We start from the raw sequence: 23,066 nt of genomic DNA, 5'->3' as shown, positions 1-23,066 counted from the left end.
AGGCTACGTTGAAAAGAATGTCTTGCTCAATACCTAATGAGTTCACAGCTGAAAGCTAGATCTCCTACATCCAATTCTAACACCATCTATTGCTAATGGTTATCGCTTGCTACCCTCACCTCTCATTTCCTTCTACCTTCTATCTTCCCTATTGTCCATTTTGGATTGTAAGCTCTGTTGGGGGCAAGAGCCAGACTATTTTTTGTTTACCAAACTCTTGTCACGCACTTTGTACACTTATGGGGCTGTATAAATTGCTAGCTCTTACTACCACCACCATCACAACAGCTCAGTGCGACCACGTATAAAAGGCTGAGCACATGAACTTTAAACTATCCCTTCACTGATGCAACATGACTATTATACCCACCCACCCCTGATCATTCTTTGAAGCTAGTACAGAAGGTTTGGGCAGGATCTACACTGCTGCTTTATAATGGTATTGAAGTGCACTGACAATTGTTGGGGCCCAGGACACACTCCACATACCGTTTACAAACCACTTTCATAGTGTTATATCCTGCTTGGTGTAGATCCGGCCTAGAACAGGCTAGACGGAGTTGCCAGGTGATTGGGTTGCAGGTGATGGCCGGACCGAATCTCTCCTTAGCTTGAGAGCAGCACCTGTATTGTCTGCCTTCACGTCATTATCTGGGCACTTGAAAGCCACAAGAGGCAGAAGCTGAGGCATTTGCAGAGCCAGTGAAATGTCAAGCAGCACTGTGAACACATGGCAAAGCCAGTTGCAGGCTCAGCGTGAGAGATATTGGAGCCAGGACCGGCTATGACCTCATCAGACTTTTGCATGCTTTTTTCGTCTCTAAATGCTACCTGGCTTGCTTTGAGAAAGAACAGAGACCCAACACAGCACCTGACAGGCCAAGACGGTGGCCACTGCCATCATGTCCCTTGTGGCCAGTAGTCCAAAGGAAGTGGCAACAGAATATTTGCCCGTGCGCTCTGCATCCCATTGCAGGAGGCCTCTAGGCCCATTTGCACTCCTGATGATGCTACTCTCTTAATTTAGGGTCTGATTTGGGGTGGGGAGCGAGAACCATCAGTAACATCAGTATTATTTTGCCATTTAAAATAATGTCCAAAGACATCTTACTCCACCTTTATAGAGTCCCAGCACTGGAGCAATGGCACGAGCAGTAATAAACAACTCTTGTTACTGTACAGTTTCACTGTTTTTATTATTCTCTCCTTGGAAAACTTTCCAGCTCATTGTGGAGGAATTCTTCCTAACAACCAACCATAATACATACATGCCCCCCTATACCATTACATGGCCCTTTTTAAAAGGGGGGGGGGGAGAGATGAAAAGGGGTACTTTTCTTTGTTTTCATGTTTTTGCAAAGCTAGTTTGTGGTTAGATTAAACATACTGAGGGTGGGGGAAACAAATTATGTTCATGATGCCTTGTATTATGTTTACTGTACCACCAAAAGAAAAAGAAAATTATTCTTGTGATAGAAAACATCCCACTAAATGGTAGATGGGTTTTTGTATTGGGTTCTGCTCCAACACATGCATACAAAGGTGCTGGTTTTAACCTATAAAGCCCTACATGGCTTGGGACCGCAATACCTGATGGAACGCCTCTCCCAACATGAACCTACCCGTACACTGCGTTCAACATCTAAGGTCCACCTCCGAGTGCCTACTCTGAGGGAAGCTCGGAGGATGGCAACAAGGGAGAGGGCCTTCTCAGTGGTTGCCCCCCCCCCCGACTGTGGAATGATCTTCCCGATGAGGCTCGCCTGGCGCCAACATTGTTATCTTTTCGGCGCCAGGTCAAGACTTTTCTCTTCTCCCAGGCATTTTAATAGCATTTAACAACGTTAAGTTTGTTTTTAATGGCCCCCAGAATTGTTGTTTTTAAATGGATACTGTTGTTTTTATATTGTTGTTTTAATGTTTTTGATGGTTTTTAAATTTTGAATACTTTTTAATGTTTACCATTTTTAACCACCCAGAGAGCTTCAGCTGTGGGGCGGTATATAAATGTAATAAAAATAAATACAAAGACCACCTTGTACCAAGGTATCCTCTATTACTGGATTCAAGAACCAGTACAATAAATCTATCTGACTACTATTTTGTTAGGGGTGGTATGAAAACTTACTACCCTATATCTAGGGCAGGAGCAGGAAACCTGTGGCTCTCCAGATGTCTACAACTTCTAGCATCTCTAACCATTGGTTATGCTGGTTAGGGCTTGTGGGATTTGGGAATTCACAGGTGTCCCATCCCTGATCTAGGGCTCACATTTCAGACATCCACGACAGAATGGCTTTCGAACACCTATTTCATTGTAAAAATAATTGGGTTCACACAACATAATAACCCACATTCAAGGTTGAATATGGGTTGAGTGTGGGTTGTCGTTGAACTGTGAGTTGATATTGAAACATGGGTTGTTATGCTGTTTGAATACCAGCTATGATAACAAGCCATGGTTTGTTAACCACAAACAACCCACAGTTCACAAACCATGGGTTTGTTGTTGGTTAATCATGGTTTGTTAGCATGGCTGGATTCAGACAACACAATGACTCACAATTCCACAATAACCCATGATTCAACAACAACCCGCACTCAACACATAATCAATCTTGAGTGTGGGTTATTGTGTTGTATGATACCAGTTGTTGACTGGGTCCAGATGATCGCAGCAGGGAAAAAAATCCATCGTGGCTTCCTCCCTCATCCCTGTAAGTGTTGTGCACACGACTTCCATTTGCATATTCCCCACACTGCAGTATGGGTTGGCTTGTCATCCAAACCTGGTGTGTGGCACAGCGGGGGTACCTTCGTACCCATCCTAAAAACCACGACGTGCAGTAGAGATTGTAGAGTGGGTACAAAGCCACCCTTCTGCACTGGGTTCAGACGACATACCAACCTATACCACAACGCAGGGAATAATGCAAATAGCAGACACACAACATAATAACAGGGACAGCACATGCAGTGGGGAGAAGCCACTATGCCTTCTTCCCTCACTACGATCGTCCAGACACAGTAATTGTCTTATGCACTGAGTGTAGTCCCTGCAACTTGGGATTAGTGAGACAGGCTTTCAGGCGAAGGATGCTATTTCCACGCAGGTTGAGCTCCAACACCTTGGTTTAGAAATTAAACACTGCCCAGCATAGGCATAATCCTAAAAGTTAAGTCAGTTAACATTTAATCTACGGTGGGAACACGGCCAATTAGGTGGCAAAACAAGAGAAGGCAAGCTAACATTCTGTCTCCAGTGCTGGCACAGTGCTGAACTGAGAAGGTATTTCTTCGATTGTAAGACGCCATCGATTGTAAGACGCACACTAATTTCAGTATCATCAACAGGAAAAAAAACCCTAAGACACACTTGTGATTCTAAGACGCACCCCATTTTTAGAGATGTTTATATGGGGGGGGGGGGGAAGTGTATCTTAGAACTGAAGAAATAGGGTAGTCCCCTGCCGGATATTACTTTGCCCATAACCACACACGTTAAGAATTGCTCCAATAAAGGAGATTTGAATTTTAGACACCAGAACTTAGAAGTAATATACACAGAAAGCCAGCGAACCATACATTGGGGGCAGGGAGTGAGGAAAGAGAAGAAGAGCATGCAACAATTGTTAATAGATCCAATGCTATTACAATACAATCTTGATTTCTCTCCTGAAGAATGATTTCTGATCAGTTTTCACACAATTTTGAGGCGGAATATACCAAGAAAATATCCCCCCCTTCTAAAGATAGCAAAGGATCACTTTACACATGAGTAGTTTTCCACCCACACCATTTACACATGAGGCAATGCCCACTCTACGTTGAAGTGCAATAGCCAAATTTCACAAATTAATTGTGGCTAAATTTGACCCCTTTTGCAGTTTGCCACCAAAATTCAGCAGCAAAGCCACTATCTGTGGATGGGGTCCGGGTGGGGGTGGGGGCAAAATGCTGCCCAGATCCCCCAAAGTTGCTCACTTTGACCTTCTAGGTTAAAGAGGCAATGCACACTTACGTAGTATAGGAGAGAAGTCTAACAGTAGCACCTAGTGAAGCTTCCAGTGTGCAGCCAACCACCTTCCCTACAGTCTTATTAACTTGGATGAGTAGATTAATAAACCTTTAACACATGGCGAGATAAGAGTGCCATGACACAGGCTCTTTACAACAGGCCTGTCCGCGGACACTCCCTGCTCAAGCTAAGCGCCACCACTTTATGAGCCTGAGGTGAGGGACAAACACCACCTTTCTACAAACTATGTGGAGAAAGGGGTTAAACAGGAATAATTCCAAGAATAAAATAATGTGCTGTGAATTATATGTGCTGATGGTGAATTAATGTCAGAACGGGTGTTATATGTATACAACTGCAGATGATAAATGCCAAGGAGACACGTGGGATTTTTTTGTGGTAGAAAAACAAACTGATTAAAAATTTATTTCAATGTTCACAAACTTTGTTTCATAATACAACTTTTCAGACCCTTGTTAAAACCTTTCATCCAATCCTTTCTCTCTTCTCATACACGCTTTCCTTTCTCTCACACCTTCACTCTTGAACTTTCTTTATTATCAGGATTGTTTAATATACACCAACTGACTATCTGCACACTACACTCAAAAGACAACCCTCTTTACCCCTGATCCTCTAATTCTCCCTCGAACCAAAGTACTTTAAAAACACCCCCCCTATCATCTCAGTCATTCCCTTATATATCCTCCTCCCCGCTCCTAAGATATTCAATTTCCACCCACTCAGGTCAACGTTCTAAACACAATAGACTTACAAATCCTAGACATACATTAGGGAACTGACTTGTGGGGTGTAACACCACAAAGATTAGTTGGAATCTCCCCAGATCAGAATACACAGGTTTATTTATTTATTTATTTATTTATTTATTTATTTATTACATTTCTATACCGCCCAATAGCCGAAGCTGGGTGGTTAACCAAGGCATCAATAAATCTAACCAACATGAACATAGTGCAATCAAAGAAATAAAAAGAACCAAGATGGTTCTAGAGCCATAGCCTTTCCCAGCTGGTATAATAGGCAGGTAAGCACTTACATAGCTTCAGAAGATCCCTAGGAAAAGGCAGCCATTTTGAGTGAGAAATCAAAGTCCCTCATGGTAAAAGATGCAAGACGGAATCCAGAGTGCATAGCTTCTGCTAAGTATAAATTTAATTACTCTAATAAAAGTCTAGGCTATATATTTATAGAAAAGTTGGCTGTCAAATCGTTGTGAGGGTGTGGGCTTATTTAGGAATGGTTTCCTGGTATATAACATTTAACAGGGCAAGTCTAGGCTTGTTCTACCCAAAACACATTCAGTATCTGGGGTAAAACAAAGGTCAAACTAAATGGGAGCTACATGCAACCTTGACCTTTAGTAATGGAGAAAGTTGACCAATTCAGTTACAGAGGTTTATATTAATTCCTATAAATTAAATATGTTATATCCCGAATGCTCCATGACATGGACTCTCTTCTTCGACTTGATGCTGCAGTTTGGAGGCATTCAACAAGTTTCAGAGAAAAGAGCAAAGTCAAAGATCAAAACTCATAACTAGTCCAAGCTCCCCCGTCAGGGCAGAAGCAGAGCTCAATCTTTGACTTCAAGTTGCATTTTGAAGGTTCTGAGTTCCTCCCAAGTAGAGTATGATGGCATATATGAGGCAAAGGATGCTGGGGGTGGGGGGAGTGCCATGGCAACCATAGTAAATGCTTTGGTGGATTCTTGTGAAATAGCCAGATAAATCATGTTTAAATTTGGGATCTACGAAACCTTCCCTATCATTTCCAGGGATATTTTCACTCTGCTGAAAAGTATTCACATATGTCTGGGTGATCAGATATGTAATTTTCAGAGGAATAGGATTTTGTCAAGCATTTGTTCACATTCTTGCATCACGTGCTCTTCTTTCCCGGCTGCAAAATGCTGGCTTGGCTTGCTATTGCTTACCATGGTTCACCGTCATTGAGCTATTCCAGCTGCTAATACACATGGTGCACGGCTCTAGAGAGATCTGTCTACCCCATGCAGTCCCTGCTAGACTTAGGCTCTGCCCTTTTCCTCAATCCTCCTCCCCGTTTCAATCATATTCCTCTTTATTAGCCCCCTGCAATCTTCACGATTTGGGGATCCCTGTCTCTTCGCTTCTCACCTCCTGGGCCAACTTCCTAGAGTTTCCCTACCTTTTCAGTCCTCAGCCACAATGCTGTTCTTATCCCCAAGGCCTGTGTCAAATGGACAAGTTTCTATTCTTCACAGAAACAGAAGACTTCGCTTCGTTTGTGGACATTCCGTAATACTAGCCCAGCCAACTGCTGTCCAAGGTTTCACCACAACAACACACAATACAGCATATTCTGCAAACCACTGGCAGACCTGGCAACTAGATTTTTACAATGGAAGTTATGCAAATACAAGTCATGCAAATAAACATAATTTCCAAGATCTGTTCTGCATAACAACTTTGGGTTCTATTGGGGCTGAATTGGGTTTCTATAAGTACAGCAGCACAAGCTTTTTTTTTTTTTAAAGCTGCCTAAGATAATTCAAGTAGGGTCTCTTTAGGAGAAGGGCAGGCTGCAAAGACAATAAATAAATAAAAACACAGAAATATTTATGCTGTGCCAAGGTTGCCACGCAACCAACGGAGACTGTTAGAAATAAATGAGAAAGAATAGGGCCCTTCTCCTTCAGCAGCTAAAAAGAAGCCAACACAGAAGGCATCCTTGTCAAAACAAAAGGTAAAAGCAGAAGAGAAAAGGGCACAGAGGGACAATGCATAAGTAAGGTCCAAGATAGGAAGAGGGAAAATAGAGGCTTGCAAGAAAGAGAATCCGCAAAATAAAATGTATATATATATGTGTGTGTGTGTGTGTGTGTGTGAGAGAGAGAGAGAGAGAGAGAGAGGGGGGGGGTGAACTGACTGACTGGTATCCCCTAAATCTGAGCAAGACCTTAAGAGAACAAATTCAACTTGCAGCAAGTGTCGCAGCGACAAACAGCTTCCCAATTAGTTAACTAATCCAGAAGTTCTAGTACTAATGTTAAGCATTCATACAACCCTTTAGGGAGTCCAAAGTATTGCATATAAATTCTCTCAGTAGCCCATATATCAACCTTGTAATGTAGTTCAGCATTATTATCCCCATATTGCAGATTTGGCAGGATGACGGCAGGCTGAAAGAGAGGACTTTTCTTAAAGCCTCTGAGTAAATTCAAGACTGAGGAAAATCAGAGACTTCTGAGCTTGAACAGTACGATACCTCACTAAATGGACTATTCCTATTAACTCACTAATGCAACCACATCAACAGTGTTAGTAGTATGTGTTGTCAAGCAGCACCTGGGTTCCACAAGTAACCTGGCCCATGCTGATAGGACAGAATTAAACAGTTTTAATATTCTGCAATTTCACACTGCTAAACGAAACAGAGCTAGGAGGCAGAATACATCCTCCCTTAAGTAGTTAGTTGTTCAGGGACTGTGAGCAAAAAAAAAAGAAGACTGCACATCTCAGACTGCAATCCTGAGCACTCTTAGATGGGAATGAATTACACTGACGCTGGTGAATGTTACTTCTGAGTAAGTTTGCACAGGATTGGTCTGTTAGTGACTAACAAATCCAGCTCAGAATTATAAAGAACTCTCTTTACCTGAAAGGTATGCAACTTTCTCCTTCAAGATTGGCAGGACTTCCATAGCTTTCATTTCATCATTTTTACGAAATCCTGAAGAGAAAAGAAAATGGATGTTACTTAACTTTAAGAGCATATATGTTTCCCTACAAGAGAACCAAGCAACATGTGTAACAGATTCATGTGTTATAGCTTTGTGGGACTGCCTTGTTTTGTCACATAGCTTCTCGTGGATTGTACCATTTCATATTACATATAGGGGAGAATTGCCATGAAAACCATCAAGCAAAGAAGAGACTAGCAATGTGTTAGCCTTCAGTCAGGGCAGTGAAGATTCCTCTGCCCCTTCCAGCATGGTGGAGAATACAAACACTTCCTCCACTTCCAATCTGCAGCAGTAGCCAAGAAAAATCTGCATTTCTGTATGTGCAGATCATCTCAGGTTTTCACCAAGGATATTATTATTATTATTATTATTTATTTATATAGCACCATCGATGTACATGGTGCTGTACTTTCAATGGTCACAAATACAATTCAAGTGTCCGCACAGTGCATATTTCTCCAGGGGCTACTGGAGTAGACAAGCTTGGGCACCACCACAAAATGGCTGCCATGAGAGGTGTGACAAAGGACAAGTAACCTGCCCAAAAGTCTGAGTACAAGGTAGAGGTGTGTTCTGAGCCCCCAAACACAAAACAACTCCTTTGAACCCAAGGATAAACATAAACCTACTTAAGTCATAGCAATCCCAGCTACTGGTGAGAAAATGTGTGTGAGAGAGTTTTTTAAAGTGGGAGGGACAGGGCACTTCAGTGGCGCCATGAAAGGTGTCCAGGGGCACATTGGACACTGCCTACTCCCTGCCATATAAGAAAGGAAACAGATCCTATCATGTTTAGACAGAAAAAAGTCCTACAAAAAGTTGTAAGAGTTCCTCCCCCCGCCCCGTCTAAACAGGAATAGAACTGTGTCTCTAGTTTAAAATAATATCTAAATGCAATGCAAACACACTAACAAATGTACTTATAAACTCTTAAAATGGAATGCATTATTCTCTATCACACACACATATGAATTAAACCTTGCATTTCTATCTAAAAGAACAAAACCTGGTTAAAAATATGATTTTTGAAATGAAGTACTATAAATATCATGTATTGCATTTGTCATTGTGCTATGAATGCAATCTTGAAGACACTTACTAGGCTGTAAGCTTATGGATAGAGGAGAACTTTCCTCTGAGTAAAGATGCATGTAATTATACTGCACAATTATTATGCAAAACAACATAGACATGTATTATTCACAATTCTGGCCAGTTAACTAATAGCCCTTTTGTTCCAGAAAATTCTGGTTGTTTAGTCTGCAAATAACAGATCTTGCTTTGTGTCCTTACATTTCTATCAAAAGCCAAAACAGAAAGCCTTAATTTCACAATTACTCTGCAACACAGATATAAATTCTGTAGTGCAAAGAGAAAGCGGGCAGCAGGGCTAGAAGTTTTGGATGATGCTCCGTGGTCGCTAGCAAGGTAATTTAGCTGCAAAGATGTGCACTTTAACTGCTAGAGCAGCCAATTAGCATGCATGCTTGTTCAGAAAATAGAAATTTAAAAAGATAGAAACTTGATTCTAATCAATCAACTATTTAAAACAAGCCCTTTCCATGGGTAATTTAAATCAATCCAATCTACTCTGGCGCAGGGTAAGGCTGCGCTTATGATCATATGCATAATCCTCTACCGTGTGCTTTCTCTTTGGTTCACCTCCTCTCATTCCAGCCACACAAAATTGCTAAGTCAAAGTGCTGGGAGGTTCCCACATGGACAAGTACATAATGCCACATTTCCATGATAACTACCAGTTGCTTTGGAACCATCCCTCTGTTCCCATATCAAGACATGCAGGCAGCTTCCAAGTTGCAGCTGATGGGTGCAGCCTCCAAACACGTCTGCATGTATTGCTAGAAAATATTCCTGCCCATGGGTTCAAACATAGCAGCTCTTATATCTGCAGTTCTATGGTACGTGCTTTGGCCCTCTTGCAAAAGGTATCTGATGCCTCATGGCAAAGTTTAAGCATGGGAATGGGGATAACCTCAAGTAGAAACACAGTTGTTTCAAAACATTGAGCATTAGTTTTGGTCCTGCACACAGGTTTATAAAAGAAATTAGCTGTCTTGGGTTATATACTGTTTTTAAATTATTTTAAAAAAACAACAACTCAGGCATCATCCCAGAAAGAGAAATGTTTATGCAAAAGCAACCCAAACTTTTCTGCTAGAATTACTTTAAACTTCATTAGACAAAAGTACCAAGTGCATCATTCGTACCACTTAAAGTATTATTATTATTATTATTATTATTATTATTATTCCCTTGATGTGTAGCAGTCCTTGTTAAACAGCAACGAACTGTATTTAAGAGTAAATCATAAACCTCCACAACCAGAAGAGAGCACATACATCTGTCAAAGGTGGGTAAGTTGTGGCCTTCCAGATGTTTTAGACTACAACTCCCATCAGTCCTAACCAGCAGAGCCAAGGGTGATGAATCATGGGCGTTGTAGGCCAAAACATCTGGAAGGCCACAAGTTGCTCACCCCCGATCTACATCTATGGCCCCTTTGACTCGTTATATCCTCCATGTGATTGCACACACACACAGAGAGAGAGAGAGAGAGAGAGAGAGAGAGAGGCCGTGCCCGCTGGCTCTACCCCTATATCCCTTGCTGCCACTCCCTCCACTGACCAGCCATACAGGCAGTTTGAAGGAGAGAACCCACATAACTTCAGCTGAACATGGATGGGTCCTGGGATCTCCAACGGGTGCCTGTGAGCACCGGGGTACCAGCGGACCCCTCTCTTAGCACCTGCCAAGCTCCCTGCCCCCCCCTGATTTTTATTTTATTTCTTAAGATTTTTTAAATGTGAAAATATACATTTTAACTAGGAAGCTAGCATGTTGCAAAGCAACAGTGCTCCCCTCCTGTGCCATTTTACATGGGTTTAAAGGAGTGGGTTTTTTTTATTTAGAGTTCGAACTTCACCTTTGCCTTGTTTGTACTTAGACTCTTGGGCAAGTTACATTTTTTTTTAGTCTCAACAGTTTTCCTTTTGGGAAATGAATGTTGTGACCAGTCATGCCCACCATAGCAGCAATTTTGGGAAGGGACAACACCCCTCCCATTCAATGGCAGCCATTTTGTGTGAATGCCCATATCACCCCTCAAAATTCCTAATGTGCCCACTGACTCCAACAGGTTGGAGACATCTGGGAGCCCTGACTGTGCAGTGCTCCTGCTCATACTGAGAAGCTTCCACCCAATGTGCAAAGGTCTTGGGGTGGAGAAGGTTGGATAGCTGCTTCTGGGGGCAGGTAACATAGTTCCTAACATTCTGTCACACTCAGGAGGACAAAGAGGAGGTCTATTATTATTATTATTATTATTATTATTATTATTATTATTATTATTATTATTCTGCCTTTTCCCCAATGCTGGGCCTCAAGGCGGCATTACACGATTTAAAACATATACATTAAAAACCTATAAATACAAATATACAAAAATTAAAAATATATTAAATAAGTTCCAATATTAAAACATTTAAATGTTTAAAATGACAATTATTAAAAGTCCTTGGCACAGACGGAGGTCCAGATTATTCGCCAAAGGTCTGCCGGAACGAAAACTTTTTTGCCTGCCTCCTAAAACACATCAGGGAGGGAGCCAGTCTAGCTTCCCTGGGAAGAGAGTTCCAGAGCACTGGAGCAGCCACCGAGAAGGTCCTCTTCCACGTTCCCACCAGGCGTGCCTGTGATGGTGGTGGGATCGAGAGAAGGGCTTCCCCTAAAGATCTTAAAGCATGGGCAGGCTTGTAAGGGAGAATACGGTCTTTCAGATAATCTGGACCCAGGTTTAGACCCCTATGCATATTTGAATGCACCCATCCACTATATCCCATACAACTGAATGGTGCCATTCACTCTTATGAGAAAATCTGAAGTAGTGCACTTGCATCACGTCAAAACGGTCCTCTCTACACAAGTGTAGGTGGCCTGTGCTCCAGTGACAGCACAATGGAATTCTTCCTGACAGAGTTATACCAGAGGTTCATGCAATACATACGGCCTACACTCAGAATATGCCCGATCCTGACATCATGAAAACAGGGATTGTTCATGTGGTGTATGAACACAACTTGCATCCTTTTTGCAGCGGGTGCTCGGCAGGCACCATCACTGGCAGTCAAACTATATCTGCTGCCACGTTTTCAAAATATTTTCTTTAACAGGGCCCTAACAGCAGAAGAAACCCTAACTGTTCTTTTAAAGCACAACCTATGGCCTTAATTCACAGCCCCACTGATAAAATATATTCTCGATGACTATACTGGCCTGCTTAAACCAAATAAAACTTTGGGTGATGAATCTACTGCACTTAAACTGACTGAAGCTTGCAGTCCTGGTCATAGCTAAAGCAATATTGTACAGCAGGTCTTTGAGTGAAGTGTACCTGAAGCCAAGTGCAAGAAAGCCCCAGTAGACCCACTCGGGGGTATTATGTTAAGGAATGTCTAAGAACATCTCAAGGAAATGGTTAGCGCCACAAGGCACTGCCTCAATGGGACTTTCAAACCCTAAAAGACAAGAAAAGCCCCATCCAACAAATCACCCAAAGAAACAAAGCTGCCAGGACTTTTCCCACTAATTCATCTCTTCCAAATATACCATCTAGTTGCCGGCAACTTGGATGGATCAGAGAAAGGGAAATGTCTGACCTTGGGGACAGGTGGGAGAACAAACAGTTCTGTGCCATCCAAATCCTTTGAAGGCAATAGATTTCACATGTCTAGAATTTATTGCTCTGCTCTTGGGAACTTTTCTGATCTCCAAACTCCACTAGATAGCATCTCTTTGCCCTTCTCCCTACAATGGTCTGGTGCAAAGGTAATACTGGCTTCATGCAAACCATGGTTTGCAAGTATGGAGCCAGGTTTGGGAACGTACCCTCCTTTTTCTCCAATGCCGAGTTCCCTTGTAACCAAGCTATATTTTCATATTTTGGTCTATGAAGGACCGCTGGGTTATATCTAGAGGTGTCCATCTACTAACTGAATGGAAACTGCTGTCTGAACAATTCCCCCTCCCCTTTGCAACCCCTCCAAATCTACTCCAGAAGGTTGGGTTAGGGGCAGGAAGAGCAGATATGGGGGGCACACAATGGGTACAGGGAGAGGAGAGGAAGGGGAAGTCTGCTTGTGTCACATTGGATGTAGCACTGTGATTAAGTGTTAAGTGTGGCTAGCACTGACGCAAGTGTCATTATAAATCACAGTTTATGCTGTCAAGGGACGAGAGGGAGGGAGCTTTCCCATCTCTCCTCACTATTGCATTAACCACAATATTACCTGTTAATCATATCCCCTACTTGCCCCCCCCAGCTTGCTTTCTTTGTTTGAAGAAGAAGCTCAGTTTTTTCACCCACCCTTCTTTGTAAGCAATTCTTCTGACCATTCTACTTTAGTTAAATGTATGTTAAGCCATTAAAACACACACACACACACACACACACACACACACACACACACACACCTCATTACTCCAGATATTCAAGGCGACCAAAATCTCCAAGGAATTGATAAAATATCGGGAGTACCCTTTTATGGCCAAATTAACAAGTTTTCTACCGGTGAAAAGGAAAACCTGAAAGCTTTTGTGAAAAACTAGGTGCCTTTTATTAAATTTTGTAATGATAATCAAAGGTATCTCAATTCAAATTAAGGTGTGAATATGCTTTGAGCACAACATGATGCCAACTAAAACCGGGGGGAGGGGGGGCACCCACGTCTCTTAGGAGGCTGCCTTATAATGAGCCCTACAACATGGTGAAATCCAAGTTAGCAAATGCAATTACAGAAAGAGTGCTCAGTATTTCATTGTGGATTAATTACCCAGAAATAAACAATGTGCCTGTTTCCCCTTAAGTGCACTGTGAAATTTATAGCAAATGTCAGCTATTTACAGCATTCCTTTTTTTAAAAAAAACAAAGCAAAGCAAACCCTAGAACATCTACATTTGAGGTTTGAACAAGGAGGGCTTTGGAAGTCGCTGCACGCGTGCAGAGCCATAAATATCTGCATCAATCTCTGCTCTCACACAGCTCAGCAAACCTCGGCGCGAGCATCCTTAGCACCACACATTAATAGAGATGATGTCATCTTTTCAAAATCAGGGCAGTCTGTAGCTCTTGCTGCTGTCGTCTTTTCCACTGCAGTGCCTGCAGTATACACAGGATTTGCAAGAACGCAAGGCGGCACAGCAGAGAGCTGAGTTGGGGAACTAGAGACGGAGCTCACTTCTTTGAATCCTGCTTGCGCGGAATATCGGAGAAAATTTGGAGAAAAGTATTCATTCATTCCAGGGCATTTGCTCCTGAATGTACTGATTCAAATTTTTAGCTATCTGACCTAAACAAAGCAGTGTCTTTTATACTCTGACAAGCCTGGATTGAAACGATCCACATTTTTTTCACAGAAGGAATGAGTCGCGCAGAGAAATAACTAGCTTGGGCCATAAATGTTTTAATAATCGCCTCTGCTCTTTTTAAGCTGCATCATTTCCCCTACGCCCACCATCACTAATGTGATAGATATAAGCGCTCAAGTACCCGGAACTCTAAATCAAGGCAGCACTTCTCCAAAATGTAGGCAAGGAACAATACTTACAGGCTGTGAATGATTTCTCTCTCCTGCAAGCATTTCACTTCTGTTTCACCATATTTGGTTTCTTTGACTGCATTTTCGTTGTATTGATATAGCTGCTCTTTTTATTGTACATCACCTTGAGCATGGCTGCCTAGACCATTTTAAAAAATAAATCAGGCTTGTTCATGACCTCAGCAGCTTTCAAAAACCCTTGGATTTGTATGATCTGTACAAAGAATTTAATATTCTACCATTACAATGATATCTACCAAAACATGCAGGCATATGTATTGATTGCCTGTATTTATTTCTCTTGCAGAACAGTCGAGAGACAACTTTCTACACCATGTAATATAGTCTGTTTACTTTTCCACTCTGTAGTAGGGATTAAGAGACCTCGAAGTTTTGTAACGTGTACTTTGTCCATACTCCAGAAAAAGGGTTTCAGATTGAAGCAGCAAATACAATTTCACATTAGAAGTCCATGAAAATGGATAGTTCTTTTGTTAAATGGAGATAATGGGTTATACTGCCATCTAGTCAAGATCTGAACATAGGGAAGCACCTGGAGGAAGGCCTACCTCCTTACCCATCACTTTACAGATAAGCTTTTGTTCTGTTTCCATACAATAGGATATTTCCTGTTTGCTTTTCACCCTTCAGCTAGTTCTTTTTCCTTCATGTTTGATCATCAGCAAAGCTGTCTCCCAAAACACAAAGGCTTGGAGGAAGAAAGCGAACAGGAACACAGCAATCCATTCTCAGTGCTAACAGGGGCTGACCTCTCTACAAAAACCTCATCCAAGGGTTTTCCTCTGATTTAAGAGATGTGCACTTTTCACAGTGCACATTTCAAAAAATGTACATCATTTCGTGATGAATTTCTATTACAAACAAGAAAGATGTGATTGCAAATACGAAACCACATTTCAAGGGCATTACATGTAGCACTTTGAAACACTAGCCGCTGCCTTCTAGAGCCAGGTGAATCAAAGCTCAAACCCAAGGATCCCACATGAAGCCAAAGCTCTGCAAAGCACCTTCTTACCAAGATACAGCTCAAAATTATAGTCTAAAAAATACCATATGCCAAATGGTTAGGAAATGCCCAGATCAGCCTTCCGCATCCTGATGCCTTCCAGACATTTTGGAGTTCAGCTCCCATCAAACCCATCCAGCATGGCTAATAGTCAAGAATTCTGGGAGCTGTAATTCAAAACATCTGGAGGACACCAGGTAGGGGAAGGTTGCCCCAGCTGATCATCCATGCAAGCAACACCACAGCTACAGATTTTTAGTAGATGCCTGCAAGAAAAAGATTTTCTAGTTGAACTAACTAGAAGTCTATATGTGAACTTGAGCTGTAGCTTAGTTACAGCTACAGACCTTGTGCACCTACCCCCTCTGCATATTCTCTGTCCGTTCTCCTTCCCTGATCAGACGCCTCCCTCTCACTGTCTCTTCCTTGCCTCATTCTTCGAGTTCATCCACCTTTCTGACAGTGTTTTCCTAGACTACCCTCAGTGTTTCCTTTGCTCCTCTATAGCAGTGGTGAACAGAAGGTAGATCTCCAAACATTTCAGACATCAATTCCCAGAAGGACCTGCCAGCAGAGCCAATGTTCAGTAATGCTGGTCCAAACATTTGGAGATCTACTTTCTGCCTACCCCTCTTCTATAGGATCAGAGCAATTCAGCCAATGGCAGTCCTTATCCACTTTAAACACAGTGAATAAGGCTTTCTGGCTTAACCACCGTGGTTAAAGCCGTGGTTTAAGGTGTCTTCTAAACACGGCCCGGCTTTCTAGTTTAACCACCATGGTTAAAGCTGTGGTTTAAGGTGTCTTCTGTATGGGACTATTATCACTCCACCACAAAAGCTTTGACTCCATTTCAATGTAGAGCAGGGGTGGGTAACGCGTGGGCCTCTCCGTATCTTTCTGGACTGCAACTCCCATCATCCCTCACCACTGATTGTGCTATTTAAGGCTGATGGGAGTTGCAGTCCAACAAAATCGTGGGGGGCACACATTACCCACCTCTGATACAACTTGTTCACAAGTATACGTTAGCTGCCACAGACATTTCACAACGAGAAGTTTGCAAGTAGACGTTAGCTGCCAGAGACATTTCACAACGAGAACACAAATTTTACAGCTCTTATGATGCCACCCACAAATACACAAACTGAATCAGACTAAACTCTAAATTTCAAGTACTGGCTTTCTTACAGCTTTGCGAGAGCACTGCTTTTCTCCACAACATCCTACAGGAAAAATAAGCATAGAGGAAAAATAATCACACACACAATAAACCCACTATATAAATGGCCACGAGCTCTCCACAGGTGAATATTACTTCCCCATTTATCTTCACTATTGGGCAGCAGCTGTTTAAAACCAGTCAGTTACAGACTGCACTTCCTGAATACTAGCTGGTCCCACCGCATTTCGAATGAGCTCTCCTCCCTTAAAAGAAAATTTATTCCACCCTTGAGTTAGTAAGTGCGTACGCTGGGATTACAAAGGAAATATCTAACATCTTTACAAACCCCAGGCGTGCTTCACAGCAACAGCTCCATCAAACCACTAAGCTGCTCCACAACTTGGGATGGAGTAGAATACCAAGGAGAATAAAAATATGCATACATACAGCAGTTACCTCCTCCATTAAAAAACTGAGGTCTAATTGGTTCAAGCAATGAAGTTTAACATTAACAGCCCGTTAGGGACATCTGAGGGAGCTTCTTCTGTATGCACCTCCCTGGCTTTTAAGATCAAGTGTTCCTGTAAGTGCCATGAAAGTAGGAAGTGAGACCACGGCTCAACACTGGGAAAATGGCTTTTTGTGTGTGATGTTCTTCAAACCCCTTCCTGGTAGAGGTGTGCGAAAGCAGTCCAATAAGCCTTTTCAGAAGGGTTATATTATTCTTATTTTTAATTAAGACAGGCCTCCATTGAGAGCTGCTACTTCATTCTTTTCTGTAATGCTCTGCTGATTGTTTTAATGGACTTTTAATTTTTATATTGTCATTTAGTTTATTGTTCTGAACTGCTTCGAGCATATAATGAAAAAGTGTTTGTGTGTGTGTGTGTGTGTGTGTGTGTAACAAATACTGACACCAACTTCTCCACAAGGCATCTTCAATTTATGTTCCCATCTGTATTTCTGCCTAGTACACAAATGGAAGAACCCATATATAACCTATTTTGTTTGATGTTGGTGTCGGAATACCGGGACGAGTGTGGCAAGGACTTGGAACACCACATTTCCCCAGTGCCTCCCACCTTTGCTACTGCTAAAAACAGCACAGTCAAGAGTCCATTCTCTCTAGGTGAGAGAAGACCCATCCCAAAATACACAAACAGCCAGCACTGCTAAGCTGATAATTTACAGCCCATTTTGAGGGACGGAGAGAATATCTTTCTGTGGATTTTGAGATAGGTTTAAAATGCTGCAAGCCACTTCAGGAACCATGCTTGGCTGAAAAGCAGAAAATGTAGTAAACTGACAAATATTTTAACTCCCATAAGAGGAGCTTTAGAGGTGAAACTCAAGCATACATTTTGTCAATTGAACAAACGAATCTCCTATTGCTGCTGTATGCAGAGAAGTGTGGTGCCCATACTTCCCAGGGACTTTGCAAAACTGCAGCCAGGCCAGGCCAACTAAAAACACCGGCAAACATATTTAGCTCATCTGTGGTAGCCCATAAGTATTTTAAGACAACTGAGGGGAAAAGGTTAATATGGCCCAAATCTCTAAAGTATAACCTCCTTTAGATATATGAAGTCAAGGCTAATCCCATGTACATTTCAAAAATGAGCCTCAAATATTGTAATACTTTATATGTCATCAATATAATGTTAGGAATAAGCTCTATGCAACTGAATTAAATGGACTAACCTAGGATGCTGAATACTAGGAGAAAGCTTTCAGGAACAATGCTTGGGTGTTCTGCCAAACCTTCAATTTCCTGAACTGCCTGGAAAGGCTATGCACTGGTTTTATCGGTGAGTATTCCCTAATAAAGGGCCACAACCTCACTTCTGGAATTCTCCTTCAGTGAAGCACTACTTCCATGTCCTGGGACTGATTTTAGACACACACACACACACACACACCACCTAGTACCCGCCCACTTTCTTTGCTGAATAACCCAGATGCTGCTGGTTCTGAATACTGCCTGCCTAGACATCTAGTTATGCCTGCATGTTTTCAAACATACTGCATGAATATGGAGCAGAACCAATAGGTCCAGTTGAATTTGAATGTTTTCATATACAAACTGAAAGGGGAAGTAATGGATGGCAGTGGCTGCTTTTTGTGCCGGGACCCAGTTCTTTTGCCCAATATCAACCAGTTATGGATGAGTTACATTGGTAAATTGACACTGCCTTTTTAATAGACATTTTCTTTACACATATATATATATATATAGGTGCTGGTCAGAAACACCAGGGACAAGGAATATGAGAAACAGGGAAATTAGTTTTTTTTAATCAGCTAATTTCTCATTAAAAATCTAATTTTTAATTTGTTTTGCTGCCTTTATTCCCCGAGCTGTTTAATAATTTCAGTTACCTAAATTTAGAGCTATCTGAGGACATAAAGGAGATGTGTGTGTGTGTGTGTGTGTGTGTGTGTATTATAGCCCAGGGGTAGCAAACTGATCCCTCCAGATGTTTTGGATAATATCTCTTATCAGCCCCAACCAGCACAGCCAATGGTTAGAATGGAATTATAGGACACATTGGCCGGGTTCACACATCACGACAGTCCATGCCAGCAAATAGGTCATGCAGTGTGGCTAACTGTAGCCTGTTCTCCTCCTCCTCCTTCCCCCTCGGTCCTCCAGCTGGCTCTGGCATGTATCTTAGGAGACTTAGCAGCAGAACCTGTCTTTCCTGCTGCCAAGTCCCCTTCCCTTCTTCCATCGCAACCCTGGTCACGTTCCCTGGCTTTATTTATTTGTGCCATAACATTTTCACAAATGGGGCTTCTCCTTCTCCTTCTCCTTCTTATTATTCGGCATTTGAAATGTGCGCAAATATCTGTACTTTATTTTTGGTTGTTCTTTCTCAATTGTAGCGGTACACAATTGCACCTGTTGAGTATATATAGTCTTGCCTTGTCTATTGCCTACTATGTCAAAGGGAACCAAGTGTTAAGAAACATACAAGGTAATTGACATGATGTACTGCATATACCCTAATTTGACAGCCTTTGATTGGCCTATTAGCAAAGCTATCCTTAGGTTTTAAAGTGTGGAATTTTCCCTTGGGTGTTCCCCCTTCCATTCCACCCTACCGGAGTTCTTCTCAAGTGGTTTTAAGGGTGATCTAGGGTTCACCCCATTTTTGGAGCTTCCCTTTCACTGCAAATTTCTATAAGCCACCCTGCAAGAAGCGGTCCAGGTTCAGATAGAACAACTACCCACCATGGCTTGTTACACAAGATGGATTCTCATATCATGTGACCCCAGTTGTTACTTTAAAGACAACAAGCACTTATTTTTTTCTTATTTTTGTACTCTAGAGTAAGCACAGGGCTTCCAATCAGAACAGTAGCATGCGGTGTAGGAGAGCTTTAAACTCACCCACCCTGGCCTGCAATATATACTGCCAAATAGAGATCCATTTGCTTAGACGTCTCACAAACTGGCAAAATAAATTGCAGATAGTGGGGCCCTAATTCAGATTGGGGCCACACTGGGGAGAAAGCATTACTCACCCTTCCTGATAGGGTCCCAGTATCAATCAGGGCCCCAGAGCTGACCAGGTTGCCTACCCCTGCTATAGCTCACCCTGAACCTACAGAACACCAAGTATTATTGCCCCACAACTTGCAGAGGAACAAGTTTGCGTTTTGTGCAGTAACAAGAAAGGAACTGGAAGTAGTTAGCTGGGAAGAGAAAATAGCTGCAATAGCAGTAAAGGAAGAATTAAGAAGGGGACAGGAATCTACAGGTTAGGATAGGTACCTTGGGCCAAAGGAGGTAAAGTGATTGGGGAGATTTAGTGTCCTCACCCTGTGCAACAGCTGGAGCTGAGGCTGTGGAGGAAGTATGTTTTAAAAAAACTCCTCACCTCAAAGCATCTTTAATAGGATTTTAATTGGAAATCCTAATTATATCTAGCCGAAAGATTTCAGCTATCGATTCAGTCCTTAAGAGTCTTAGACCCAATAGGTTACAGGTATGAATTTGGAGTTTTCCCTTGAAGAGAAGTTACTGTCCAGACATTCAGATGGGCCCCTCTTTAAAGCCTCCTTCCAAGTTCCCTGCCAGTAGCATTCCCTGGGGGCATTTCATGAGCTTCCCCTGCCCCAAATATTTCAAGAAAACCTCATTCCCCTTAGCCTGATAGTGTTACTGAAGCAATCTTCACATTCCATCTGGATCTGGTCTAGGTTAACCCACCATATTCTGTAAGAGTTCTGGATTGCCAAGAACACAGCATATACACTCCAGTACAAATCTGGTAAATTATTATTCTCCTATTTTTCATTAATTTATTCAGCTTCTGCTAATCACAAAGCAGCCAATGGCCATACTCTGATTACTAGAAATCATACTAGGCACCATCCTCACCCTCACTTGAAAATTTCACTAGGCATTATGCAGACAATTTCAAATTTATCTTTTTAGCCAAAAGGAATTTCAACTTGTTTATTTTCAAAGAAAAAGATGCTTAGAGAGTTCTTTTTTTTCCTTCTAGTGCTGGTGCAGAACCATAACAGACACATGGCTTTGCACATTTACTTTTTATTGCATTTATATCCCGCCTTTTATCCTGCAAGGAACTCAACGTGGCATACATAATCCTCCTCCTCTCTACTTTTATCCCCACAACAACCACCCTGTGAGGTGGGTTAGGCTGAGAGTCTGTGACTGGCCCAAAGTCACCCATTGGGTTTCCATGGCCAAGTGGGGACTAGAACCCAGATCTCCCAACTCCCAGTCAGACACTCTAGCCACTACACCACACTGGCTGTTCACCCTCCTTTCCAAAATGTGGATAGTGCCTTCCACTGGTGGCATTCCACTTTGCAGCTTAAAATCAGGCTTCCAAGTAGCAAAAGTCAAAGAACCTTGAGAAGATCCTTCACTCAACAGGACATACCACATTGGTTGAAGAGGGATAGTGCATTCTCCAACTTTAAAAAATGCCACCAAAAGTTAGTGCACCAGCACTGCCTACCCACGCTGGTGACGGCAGTTGTAAGGAGCAATGGCAGAACTGTGTAAGAGAAGCACAAGAGTACCATTTTGTTAATAAGGGTGTTTGTACTCCTTGGTTTTCATAGTAAAATCCCTGATTTGATGCTAGACCTCATTCACCTTTGTGTACTTTGTACTAGCTCACGTCAGTAATTATCAGCATTATATTTTCTTCTATTGTTCATTTAAAGAATGGAGCTTATGCAGGAGCTAAACTTCACAATCCCCCCCCCCCCGGGGAAACTTGAGGCATAGCTGAGTATCTCTCCCCCCCCACCCAACCCATCTAAAAGTCACCCATGAAGGTATTAGTTTAAAAGAAAAGCACATACAAATCAAAGATTTTCTATTATTTGCCTGCAGTTAGCCCAGATGTGTAATATTCTTGAAGGTTTTTTTGACCAAGGAAGTGAGCTGCACACAAAAGAGGGGGGGGAAGCCTCTACTTTTTATGTAGGCAAGTAGTTGCTATTAGCAACCCATATTCCCTCCCCCCCTCCTCCGCTTAAAACAGAGGATAAGGGCAGAATCCAATCCCCAAGCAGATGTCCTGAAGATTCCATGTTGACAGTTGCACACTGAGTTAGCAGGAGAGAGAATAGCCGTTGCCTCCCCCTCGTGAGTACATACACCACCACCGCAATTCAGAGACGATGATGCGGTGCTGAAGACAAAACAAAACCCAAAAGGTGCAAGAATTCACCTGCCTTGACAAGCAACTCAAATCACTCCGGATAAGGAACGAGCGCAATACAGCGGCATCCGTGTGAAATGCAGCGACAGAATATCTTCCGCCAGCCAGCAGCCCTTGCAGCAGAATGGATTACATCATCCTTTTGCAGAGCTGAGCCAGTGAATATGCTTAAACCAAGCAGCACCCAGCCAGATGGAGCGGCTGTGTCTCTGCTCCTGCAGTTATCACCTGCCTCCCACCTTCGGAGTCTGAAAATGACGCAAAATTAAAAAAAAGAAAAAAGGGGGAGGGAAGACCCATCTCGTCAAACCTTCTCCGGCATCTCCCTTCTTACATAGTCTGTTGGTGTCAAAAATAAGCTTCCACAATAATATATATATTTCTCCTCTCCCACCCCAAACAAAGCATCTGATGAGGTCTGTTCTTATCTCAACCCAAAGTCACAGACAGTATTGCTACGTTAAACTCAGCAAGACTGGAACAACAGCCTGATTTTTGAATGAATACAAAGAGGAGACAACGTGGGGGAGGGGATGACCAGATTTAATGGGGTACATATAGGTCACTCCCTTTCCCATTTGTCATAAAATCTGCTTCGCTTCTTGAGGGGGAGGGAACTCAACTGCACTAAGGAATATATTTCCCAGATGTGCAGCAAGAATTTCGGTGGCAACTCCCTTTGTTACTCAGCTCAGCCAGCTGCTTCACTCACACTGTGCTTTGCCTATTAAGTCGGCGTTCTGTCCAGCGCTGAACACCAGTGACATAAGCGACATCGAGCG

The 23,066-nt window shown here is 42.4% G+C and overlaps 1 protein-coding gene across 8 annotated transcripts in view; it reads right to left on the bottom strand.

Moving 5' to 3' along the window:
- TRIO (trio Rho guanine nucleotide exchange factor) overlaps positions 1-23,066 on the bottom strand; it is a 274,794-nt gene that overhangs the window by 203,949 nt on the left and 47,779 nt on the right. For 7 of the 8 annotated variants that reach the window (XM_063130237.1, XM_063130241.1, XM_063130244.1 and 4 more), the window contains exon 2: positions 7,679-7,753. In XM_063130237.1, the coding sequence (XP_062986307.1) occupies positions 7,679-7,753 (75 nt within the window). Of the gene's footprint in view, positions 1-7,678; positions 7,754-14,390; positions 14,553-23,066 lie in introns of those variants that run through there. The other variant, XM_063130240.1, reaches the window with a different exon arrangement.

This window comes from Elgaria multicarinata, chromosome 7 (genome assembly GCF_023053635.1).
Source record: "Elgaria multicarinata webbii isolate HBS135686 ecotype San Diego chromosome 7, rElgMul1.1.pri, whole genome shotgun sequence".
In the NCBI taxonomy this organism is placed as follows: Eukaryota; Metazoa; Chordata; class Lepidosauria; order Squamata; family Anguidae; genus Elgaria; species Elgaria multicarinata.
The sequence above is the reverse complement of the archived record's forward strand: the minus strand, read 5'-3'. Positions and strand labels throughout refer to the sequence as shown.